This window comes from Lates calcarifer, linkage group LG5 (genome assembly GCF_001640805.2).
Source record: "Lates calcarifer isolate ASB-BC8 linkage group LG5, TLL_Latcal_v3, whole genome shotgun sequence".
Taxonomy (NCBI): domain Eukaryota; kingdom Metazoa; phylum Chordata; class Actinopteri; family Centropomidae; genus Lates; species Lates calcarifer.
The window spans coordinates 23,159,655-23,171,624 of NC_066837.1; the positions used below are offsets into that span (position 1 = coordinate 23,159,655).

At 39.8% G+C, this 11,970-nt stretch overlaps 1 protein-coding gene across 2 annotated transcripts; it reads right to left on the reverse strand.

Annotated features, from left to right (window-relative positions):
* Positions 1 to 912: 912 nt before the first annotated feature.
* Positions 913 to 10,495, reverse strand: pld5 (phospholipase D family, member 5). Of its 2 annotated transcripts, XM_018664592.1 has the most exons (10): positions 10,168 to 10,495; positions 7,886 to 8,022; positions 7,081 to 7,264; positions 6,734 to 6,842; positions 6,086 to 6,213; positions 4,748 to 4,945; positions 3,841 to 3,992; positions 3,432 to 3,597; positions 3,193 to 3,283; positions 913 to 1,785 (listed from the first exon to the last, which is right to left on the reverse strand). In XM_018664592.1, exons 1-10 carry the CDS (start codon positions 10,198 to 10,200, stop codon positions 1,523 to 1,525), a joined length of 1,461 nt encoding a protein of 486 aa, XP_018520108.1. In that variant the 5' UTR covers positions 10,201 to 10,495; the 3' UTR covers positions 913 to 1,522. The 2 variants fall into 2 exon arrangements, with proteins under 2 accessions (XP_018520108.1, XP_050926762.1); XM_051070805.1 differs by lacking the exon at positions 4,748 to 4,945.
* Between the last annotated feature and the right edge of the window lie 1,475 nt (positions 10,496 to 11,970).

An 11,970-nucleotide genomic window follows, 5' to 3' on the forward strand; every position in this document is an offset into this window, starting at 1 on the left:
AATTGGGGAGGTCGTCACATGTGATATATACAATAACACTTGAAAAGGAGCACTATTTCCAACTAGTACATTTACTTTTTGTACTTAAAGTATGTCTTATTCACAATACTTTATTCTTAACTTAAATAAAATCTTGCAAGTAAGATTTTTTCAAGTAGTTTTTTCAACATTTACTTGAGAGAAAAAAATGTTTTTTTTCCATCACTGATATTGTTGTTTGTCAAAATAAAACTGAATACAAGTTTTGCATTTTAATGTGTTGATTGGAGTAGGTAGGTATTTGTCAACTTGTTTTGAAGTTTGTCTGCCTCCCAGTGGACAAATTCCATTCATGCAGCCATTGTCTGCGATCAAATCAAACTTCATAGTTCATATTTTGAGTTATTTCTTGGACACACCTGCATTTCTGTGTTTCACCACAAGGTGATTCTACTTTTGCAGTAATGCCATTTTCACAGTGTGGTGGGTGTGATTTGAGAAGATCTCATACATAATGACTTACACCTGCCTACACAAATGGATATATATTTTCTTCTAACTGCACTGAAATTGTGAAGCCCTTCGTTTAAATCCCACAACTGCAGCAGACTGTGATTCAAGTGGCTGCCTTATGTTTCAAATCTAAACCTCTTTCATTTTCATCTCTATTTGAATCACCACACAAAGGAGCACTGAGCAGCTAAGCTACAGCTTGTTAGTGGCTCAGATAAAAGGAAAATCAGAGCAGCACTGCATTAGTCAACGCTAATTATATTCTGTAGAGCAGAAATTACAGAAGAAGGCAAAACACATGCGCCATGAAACTCTTACTGTTATCTGTTGATCAGCACTTGACCTTGTTTTGTTGGAATCCATCTGTTGGCCACTCTGTGCTTCCCAGTGTAGTGATAATCAAATAAACACAACAACATCTAGGCAAAAAGGTACATTTTATAAAGACAGATGAAAACTTCCAATGAGATGATAAACAGCTGTTGTATCTGTAAAGCTACTGCATAACCCTGTGTGCATGTCATTCAAGTCAGTTATTACAAGTGCAGGCAATATACTTTAACATCAAAAATGCTAATGCTAAATGCTATGCTATCCAAAAGCATTAAAAAGTTTATAAAATATAAATTAAAACTGTAACAAAATCATGGTGTCATCATTAAATACTTGTGATTTGTTTTGGAGAGTTTGATGGGATCACATATAAAGTATGTTGATTTTATAATCATCCTATTGCTTGTCCTAGTATATAGTTTGTATTTGCATATTGCTGTCGATAGTCATGCAACAGTACATGCTTATATAACAGTCAACAATTAAGTATTAAGTATTTAGATATTATTACTGTAACTTGGAGCTGTTACTGACTCAAAGCATTATTTCCTTTGTTGATTGTAACTGAATCTATGAAGTTAATATCCCAAAATTCGATTAGTGTAGGTCTACATTCTGATATTGTGTATATGTTTGTAAAATCTAGTTCTAGTATTGAGGCTTATGAGGCTTTAGGACTTTAAAAGACATTCTGTGCTTATAAAGATAAAGGGCTGTTCCACTCGTCTTCATCCTTGGTTTCCTTATGAATTTTGGCTTGTTGCAGGTGCCTGTATTTGCCCTGTTGATCTTTGCTTCCTTGTAGGCTCTTAGCGTAACGTGACCTCCAGTCTCTTTCAAAAGCAGCCTTGACGTACTCCACGATTGTCGCTCTGCTGTCTGTAAAACTGTTTTTCATCTGGAGCACCAGCCCGACTCCTGCGTTAATGGCAAAGTCACTGCCGACCCAGTCATGGTTCCCTGTGGATAAAAAGCAAACCTTAAATATAGTGTCTAACAGGTTTTATCTCCAGAAGAAAATGACTGAGTTCCACTCCTGTGCTTTTCCTCTTGATGTGCATGTGTAGATGTATATGCAGTTTGGTGTTGCTTTTTAATTAATACAATACATGTTCCTTCAAGGACTTTCCAGGCACAATTCCCTCAAAGTCAAGGCCCCAACATGCATAGTTTGAGACACTGATCGAGGTTAATTACTGTTACGACACTAAAAATTATTATAATGAGAACTAGCAGGCTGTACAGAAGCTTACAGACAACAATTAAAAAGAGAGAGAGACTTGAACGTGCGGACGCTGTTCTCAACTGTGCTGTGTTACAGTTGCAGGCTATGGTCTGCAGACAGCAGCTCACAGTCTAGTTACTAATGTTACGTAAAAAGAATATTAAGTAAACTATTTTGAAGGGACATATGAATTCAAGCACTTTCAATGACATGTCTATTTATGTCTATTTTCAAAATTCTTCAAGGCCTTGACTCTTTTGTCAAATTCACAATCAAGGACCCATTTGAACCATGGCAATAGTCTGACACTTGTGAACATAGGCTTCAATGCTTTTTCTCAGAGAGTTAGATGAGAAGATTACTACCACTTTATAAATGTATGTTAAAAATGACACTACAGCAAGGAGAGTGTTACTTTAAGTTAGCTTAGCCTGGTTCTGCCCAAGGGTAAAAAGAAGAAAAAGTAAAAGTTCAGATAAAATAAACACTTTATAACATAGTGAGTGTAGTAGTGAGCTTTTAGGGCTTTGTTTCTCCTTTGGACAAAGCTAGTCAAATTGTTTCCCTGTTACAGTACTCGCGTTAAGCTAAGCTAACTGTCTCCTCGCTGTAGCCTCATAATTAAAGGGACTATTTTTATGTTTTCTCTGCTGGTGGTGATGGACGGTTGCCAAGAGCTTCAGCCTTCATTGCACCTTCTGAGCAGGGCTATACTTCTTTAGTGCAGATTGGACGCTACAGTGAGTACACTGCTTTCAACCACTGCAAAACATTTCCTGGTGAGTAAAGATAAGATAAGATAATTCTTTATTAGTCCCACAATGGGGAAATTTACAGGAATGCAGTTTGATGCTGAACTTGCAACATTTCTTCCAGACTGGTAAATTAACAGTTGTTAATTTTAACGTTGGATATGTAGTAATAGCAAAAATGTACCAATGGTATCAATCTTCTAATTTCCCAAAGAGAGTGAGAGAGTGTATGTCCCCAAAAGTCAAACTATTCATTTAAGAAAAGTACTCTCTAATGTTGTGGAAGAAAAAGCATTCACAATATAATCAAGAGACAATGAAAATGACACAATGAAAATCTGTATGAATGTGTGTGAATTTAAACTAAACTGGTTTCAATACAGTGCTTACCAATGTAGACTGCGCTGTCGGTCACCATGTACTTGTTGTGGTTGAGTCCATGTTGAATGTCATCCTTTTGCTCTCTCTGACTAAAAAACCTCTGCAAAAAATGGAATTGAACAGAATCAGAACGTAAAAATGTCACACCCACTCAGTTTAACATTTTTATCATGAATCAAGAAATTATGTCCAGAAATTCACTGCAAATACAAAACTAGAACTTAAAAAAATAAAATAAATCCACGTACCACCTCAAGTGAACAGTTGTGCAGCTGCATGCAGAGTGACTTTAGGGAGCTGACAAAGTTAAAGGTTAGGGGGTGAGTCTTCTTCCAGAAGCTTATCAGCAGGCGAACTCTGACTCCTCTCAGCACCACAGCCTCCCTGATCACTTCATCAATAGGTGACCAATACCTTTTGATGTAAGCATCATTAATGGACAGTTCTTGACAATCTAAAAGCATTGATCCTAAACTCAAGTTACTGGAATATGGAAAGATGACAGTTTGTCTTCCACAGACCACCAAAAATGCAGGTTTTAACAGATTTTGTTCCCCTCTGGGACATGCACACGTATGAACATGAAGTGATCTGATATATACTGCCACAGAATGTCAAAGCTCCTATACATACAGTGTTTTATGTCAGACACTGTACCTTGTGATGGAAGTTCCTCTGAAACTTCTGGTCACCAGAGGGAGGTAGTCCGTCACAGATATGAAGATAAATGCCTTTGCACTCTGGATAACTTGATAAATAGCATCTATATCTCTGGTGCGATCTTTCGGGCAGAAGAGATCAGGAGAGGTCTGCAGATAGGATACATCACGCAGAGACGTTTGCACCCAAAATTACACAAAGATCAGAAAAACGAAAAAGCAAAAACTTTAGGCAGAGGAAAAAATATGATTTAGATGGCTTTTAACATTCAGTGTGCTTCAATTCAATAAAGAAGCGTTTACAACGGTATCTGTTCATTTACTTCCCACCGAAAAATGTTACACTGAAAGTGACAGCATACTGGAGGCAGTGTATAATTTTACAAAATGTCTGAAAACGTCCAGCACAACATTTCGACAAAGGGCAAGAAAAAAAACAAGGCGCATTTCCACAGCCCTGTCTCATTACTAAAAGAAGTGAGGCACAAGAGCAGGTTAGAGTTGCCAGCAGCCAGTGACAGCATGGCCTCATTAGTTCCTATAGAATGATAAATGCCCTAAATGCAACTGGTAAGCATCATGTCGCTTAGAGGGTAGCAAGATTCATTACAGTCAAATTAGGCTGAGGTACTGAGATATTCAGACTCAAGATGCTCCTCAGCGATGATATTAACATGATTAATCACCCGCTGTGTGTCTTTTATTAGTTGGTAATGAAACTTTTATATAGATGTTCACCATCTAGTCCAGAAGCAGGAAACTGGTGCCTTAAGAGGAACATAAACCAGTCGCAGAAGTTACTGCAGATATATAACCTCTAGTTTTCTGCTTTTTTTTTTTGGCATTTTGGATAGACTTGGTATTATGTGTTAGCATGCAGTAAACTCTGTAACATTGTTCCTTACAGACACATAAGCAGCTGCATCGGTAGTGTTGAGTTGCAGCTCCAGGGTGTCATGCCTCCCATAGAGGGCTGTAACTCTCCTTGACCAGATGGAGGGGATGTAGTCCCTCTCATGGAGCTGCCAGTAAAAGGAAAAAACACGATGGAGGTCCAGAGCCAGACAGCTGCAGTTATACACCACCACCCCCAGTTCTTTTCTCTGTGGGGGGTCAGAAAGGAGCACACAGGAAGAGGTGATGCAGCAGAAAACTTGCAGCCCTGAGTGCAGGTTTGTTTAGAAAAGAGTTTAACAGAAGTCTTAAATTAGCTGATTTCACTATAAGAACAGAAACATACTGGGGGAATTTGATGATTTAATGCAATGCTAGTAGCTCTGTGCTCAGTGTTTTAGCATGTTAGTACAGCAATAAACTAACCCCTAACCAAAGTTTTAGACAAATTGAGATTTTGTGCTGAATGAAAAGTGAGGGGATCAAGCAAAGCAATAGGCCTTATCCTCTGGGCAGTATGGACGTATGTATTAACTTCATAGCAATTCATCCAGTAGTTGTTGAGATATTTCAGTTTGGACCGAAGCAGCGGACAGATTGCCATCCAACAGAGCTGCTAGCATGGCTAAAAACAGCAAAATGTGAGAAAGAGACAATCATTCTAAATATACTCTAGTCTGGTCATTTACTATACAACAAAAAATCTGTTTATTCTAGGTTTCAGTCTACTGTATTACCATGTAGGGTGGATTCGTGACAATTTCTGCCTTGCTTCTTTTTTGTCTCTCTCCTGCCTGCCTGTCATTTGCTCTGTGTGTGCCAACACCACACACATTCATGTATGTGTCCATTCCTTCCTTCACTCTGGCTCTTTAGTTAATTACTCTCAACAGTAGCTCTACCTCCAGCCAGCGTTGAAGCATGAAAAGTGCCAGGTAATCACTTCAAGTTACAGTATGCTAATGCTCCCCACTTCCTCCTCCATTGTGAATTACATACTTAATGCAAAGTGAAATGCTGCTAGTCTTTCTGACCCGCCTTAGACGGCAATCTTAAATCATCTCTGATGCCCATTGAGAGTAGCTGGCATTACAGCATAAAAATGTACAAGTGTACAGTGGAACTAATCTAGACTCTGTGTTATGTTTGAAGTCCCAGCAGGGGGTAAAGGTTTTCATTTAACAACGTGTGTACGCCCAGCCTTTATTTCTGAGAGACCAAAAGATACTCTAGCCATTTTGAGCTTGGAAATGAACTGCAAAGACCTGACCACAGCAGACTGCAGAGGCTCATTTATCCACAGGCTTGATTTTACACTGCACACTCATGTTGTCAGTTCTTGTTGTTACCTTGGAGAGCGACCTCCAGTCCATATCAGCACTCCCGATGTAAATGTGCTTCCGATCCACTATCATGAATGAGGAATGGAGTCGTCCTCTGGTTAAAGCTGTCATATTAATATAATGAACCTCTGCATCTAGATGGCGTGAGAAACAGAGAGTGGTTAGACCATGAAAGTTATAAAGGATAAGAAAGAGGAAAGAATCATGAAAACCCGCCAATCAGCCTTGGACTGTCTCACTGATAAGTGGGCAAAGAGGCTGGGCAGCCTGCAAGGCAAAGTCTTTGACTGAAAACTAGTCAGGTGCATTTGCACATTCATGTTTTTATGACCTTGATTGTGTAGGTTGGCACACATGAAGGTTGTATGACGTGTGTTCTGAAGCTGCTGAGTGAGGCTTCATGCTGTAAATGAGTCCACATCTGTTTTCCTTAAGACAAATCAGAGATGCTGTATGCAATGTGCACAATATTGTGCTGCTGGCCTATGAGCATACTAAAAGATGTACTAAAATTGTCATAGAATACAGGAAAATCTTTTTTTAAAAAAGGTTTGTGTTCAAGAAAGGTTGTCAGGTGGATGATGTTAGGAGATCTGGTCTGCTACAGTGGCATGACAAACTGCTTTATAAAATAAAAATGTGACAGCCACTCACTGTGTGCTGCCAAGGTCTTCAGTTCAGCAGAGTTTGTCAGACCGCTGGCAATCTTCAATTTAACCCCATGAGATTTCAGGCTGAGCAGTCTCTGGAACAAAAGCTGACCCTGAGGAAGAGAGTGATGTTCTGTACTACTGTAGTTGAGCATTTGAGCAGTGTCTCCAGATGTCTCTTAAAAGGGCAATACTTATATCTCAGCAGGACCAACCTCATTAAGAGACTACATACAGATTTACTTGAAAATAATTGCATTTTCTCTCACAGGACACCTGAGAAATGCAGTCTGTTTGAGTACTGCAGGAATGTAGGGAGATATATTCAGACTGTCTGCCATGACTTTGTACCTGTTTGGCAGTGCTTGGCATTGTTTCCTGGTCCCAAGAGGTTAAGTCCCAGACAGGTGACACCACCTCAACTGAGTGCTTCGCCTGGTCCAACAGTGTGTGAAAGCCAACAGAAAGAGGAAGGTGGGGTCTGCCATCCACGGGGAGAGAGAGGTCGTCTGGAATATTCTCCACAAGTACGATGCTGAAAGGAGTAGAGTGCATGGAGCCTTAATACAATTATACCTACAATTAAAGCTGTGCAAAATTGATGTGATGTCACTTAAGGCGGGTTTATCAGAGTGTTGGTTGAGACCACAAAATAATATTAATTTGGGGGTGTGGAGCTAGAAAGAAGTACGCTCACTAAATATCTGTAGCCTGCTCCTCTGCTTGAAGGTAGTGACTCGAGGCTATATTAGCCACTGCTAGCATAACACGTGAATCTCTGACCAGACTGTTAATTTTTAAGTTGCACTGTGAGTAATGTAGGGACCAGGTTTTGACAAGGAATGGAATAAAGAAAGACAACATCTCTGGTTCTGCTTCATCAGCTTGGATCATTTTTTAAAAAAAAAAAAAAAACTGTCCATTATGACTGACAATGTCATAGGAGTGTGTAGAAATATGGTACTATACTCTACAGTTAATGAGGTACACAAAATGATCAAGGAATCAGTGAGGAATGAATCAGGAATGACCTGATAATTTATAAATCACTAATAAGTCGTTCCCAAACAACTCTGACTTGAAGACTGTACATGAGTGCAAACCCTATTTTTTTCTTGCCTTGTTAAGATATTATGTCACTCTCAGAGCATCTTACCGACAGTTTCTGCTGCAGTTCTCCTCTGTGATTCCATCCTCATTATCCCCCCAAATGTCCACCGATGAGAAGATCAGCGCCACCAGCACAGCAAAGCAGCAGAGAAGGGCAAAGATGGCAATGCACTTCTGCTGGGTCTGGAAGATATAAGATTATAACAATGTTGTGAGTGATGGCTAATTCCTGTAGTTATACAGCAGGTTAACAACTTGCAGTGACATGGCATTTAAATTTGGGTGGTGTACAAATGGAAATGATCAGCCCTGACATGCTAATGTCCCCAGTCAATATAATTGATCAGAGGATAGGATTCATGATCAATACAATAAGAGCTGTATGTCTTTAGACATTGGAAACCTTTGATTCTGACAACCGGGCTCCTGAGAAATCCAATGCTCTGGAGCCAAAATTCCCCACATTCACAAATCCCTCTTTATGCAACAGAGCAGAGGACAAGTGAAGTGGATCGCTCTCGGGCTGATACAAACTGATACACACTAAAGCCGAAATATATGGAATATTGGAAAGCTCTGGTTTATGCTTTTCTGTATACCGCCTGCCTTATTGTTCAAGCAAATCCCAGCTGAGAGGTATTTTATGACCTCTGTGCCAGAACGGATACACTCAGTGGTGCACATACGACAAGCAATATTAAAGGCTATATTTGTGTGCATGTATACGTGTGCTGTATATGGTATATACTGGTAGTAATAAGTGTAGAGTGACAGTTAGTATGGTGAGAGGTTATGATGCAGCAGCCCTAATCCAGCCTGAGGAGACTTTATTTTCACTGTTTTAAAAGTGCAGTTAGGCATTTCTGTTTTGCTTACGACTACAGATTTTCACCATCTCATTCCCTGCCCTGTTTGGCTTTGTCCGTTTTGTGAGCTGTCAACATCACATTACATATTCTCCTTTGTTGTAGTCGATCAGTCAAATGAATTGCATCCTGCTAGTGAGTTTGGTATGGGTAAGCAGTAGTTTTTCTCAGAGAGATCACTCCCAGCTACAACTTTTAAAACATTTTCACCATTAAGCAAAAGAAAGAAACATAATCAGCACTATGCCATACAGAAACTGGGGGTTGGAGGATGTTTGTTGACACGTTCTCTACACTGTCTGTCTCAGGCAATGAGGCTGAAAGACTGGTGCTGGCCTTACATGCCTCTGCTGTCCACTGAGACCAGTGAACTCTTCATTACATTTAGCAGAGTCAAGGACCATGCTTGACTTGTGGATGTGTACATGGCCATGAGGAAATAAAGCCTCAACAAGATTGACAGAGTGAGATGGGTCAGTCGACTTACAGCACAAAAACCACTGATGCAATAAGATACAATATTTCTTTCACTTCAAAACCACAATAACACATCTTGGTACACACATAAAAATACCTTTTACACTGAAACTGTAGCTGAAACGATTGATTAGTTGGTGGAAAGACAATTAATCGGCAACAGAGAATCATTATTTATCAAGCCAAACATAAGCTGGTTTCTTCTTTTCTGTTTTATGTCATTTTAAGTTTTGTCAGACATTGTTCTGGTGATTGGACAAAAAGAAGCAATCTAAATGTACCTCCTTCGGCTCTGGGAAATTGGCTGTCATTGTCTTTTTTTCACAATTTTAGCAACTAAAAGGTCCAGATTTATCATCAAAGTCATTTATCAAGCAAAAATTATAAGTGCCAGCTGGTTTAAGCATCTCAAATGTTAAATGTTCTTTTTACCCGTTTTATATAAAAAGGCATTGAATATCTGATGGTTACTGTTGTTTGAATAAAACAAGAAATCTGAAGATGTCCCCTTGCGTTCTGGAAAATTGTGACATTTTTTCACTGATTGGAAAAGTATTAATGGAAAATCTAACTGTCTAAGTCATTTATTAAGCAAAAATGCACCGCAAATGCACTGAACTGGTGTTTGGACAAAATAAGCAGTTTGAAGATATCCCATTGGAATCTGGGAAAGTGGGACAGTCTTTTTTGTTGCTATTTTGGACATTTTATAGATAGTTAATTGATAAATGAATGGTTAATGAGTATAATTTTGAGCTGAGGCCCTAACGGATTTTATTGTCCACATCTGAGTTTTCACTGGATAATTGAGGAGCACAGTATTAAGACATTCACTGAAATGATTTAAGGCTTCATCCAAATCGATTAGTGAAAATAATAAAATCATGGAAGCCAGCAATAAAAGTCTAAGGTAAACAGGGCACTAAAATTCCACCAACAGACAAAATGAGAGCGTAATATATTGAAGTGTGGTTCTAAACGTCACCTTCACAGGCTCCTGTGTGGTTGGTCCCGCCATGAGAGCAGCACTCCTTCAAACTTCTCTGACAGGCGGGAAACAGCAGCTCAGTCACACATCTTTATTATCTTGTCTATGTCTCTGTCTTTCTCAGCCAGCCCTCGCTACCCAGCAAGCCTGATGTCTGATGTCTTCACTCTCTGCCACTGTCTTCATCTCGATGGTTCCTCGCTGTACTGGACAGTATGATGTGTGTGCTCCTCAGCTCCTGGTCCTTCCCGTGTCCTGACATGGTCCTCTCTGTGTCTGTGTGAGCTGTGTGTGTGTGCTGCTCACTCTCTGCTTCTCAGTGAAGGCGGTGGGAGAGATGGAGAAAGACCAACCCCTCTCGTTCTAATGGCCAATACAGAACTGTAGCTCGGAGCCCCCCAACCCCACCCCCCCCCCGCCTCTCCTCCTTGCTCCCTCCCTCCTCTTCCTTTTCCCTCTGTATCTTCCTCTTTTATCTCCTTTGTGAACAAAACTCATCTGGCAGAAAGCAGTCTGTCTTGGCTTAGAGGGGAGGGATGCTGAAACATACCATTGGTGATCCACTGTGTGTGACAGCAGCAGCAAAACTCTCAAATTGTTCTGCACTCATTAGATCAGACATGTCTGCTCTCTATATGTACACACACATGCACACACACATATGCATACTGTCCTGCTCAGAACAGACAAAAGAATTTAAAATAGCCTTACAGTATAGCTTCCATTAATAATCTCAACTGGTGACTTAAATGTAAGTCAGCACTACTGTCTGCTTTAATTCCCACTGTGTTTAAATCAGTATAATAAATGTGCTTTTCAGTAGTGCACCAGATTCCCATTGCACTCATCCAGGTTTCACTTCTACTGCATAACTCCAAAGCACTGCCTCCTCCTTTTGCACACGAGTACATTAAAGGCCCTCGATAGGGAAAAATAAACAACGCAAATACTTTCATACTTGCAATACTTCCACTCTTTTATTCATCCTGTCCCTTTCCCTCACAGATGAATATAGTATCGCCTAATAGCAGAAAACAACATATGCTACTGACTGCAGGCAAGCTGCTGCTCTGTTTATGAGTCCAGCACTGCATTGGGTTTTATAAGGACCTAATGGGGGATGAGAGAGAGATGAGAAAAGGACAGAAGGAAGGTGGAAGATTTTTTTTCTAAGTTTACTTGGCTGTAACGTCTGACAGTAATAATAGGACTCCTTAGATGGAACAAACAGGATGCTGTCTCCTATACTGTATTTGAAAAAAGTTTAAAGACACGATTTTTAGCCACACTAGAGGTTTTGAGATTTGTGAATTTATGTTCCCCTTAGGAAGACCTATTATAAGCAAGCTAATAAAAAAAAGTGATGACCTTGGAAAACCTCTAACTTTTCATTTAGTACCATCATCAGGTGCAAATTGTCTAATACTTTATACCTGCAAATGAAGCATGCAATGAGTGGGGAACAGGATAAACATCATCATATAAGCTTTATTATGTTAACATGCTAAACTACTCTAGTGACTTTGCTAAACATCATCCCTGCTAAACATCAGCATGTTAGCATTGCCATTGTGAGCATGCTGCCAGAGCCACTACCCTGGCTGTAGACTTAGTACTCTTACGTGATATTTAGTATTTTAATTACACAATAAAAAAAATCTCAGTCTGATACAATATCTTGCAGTGTGTTTTTTTTAAACCATAACACTTGTGAAGAACTGTGTGAGATACCAGAGAGATATAACAAAGTCATAGCAGTGAAACCTGCTGTGTCTGTCTGGGGCGGGTGACCTCTGCACG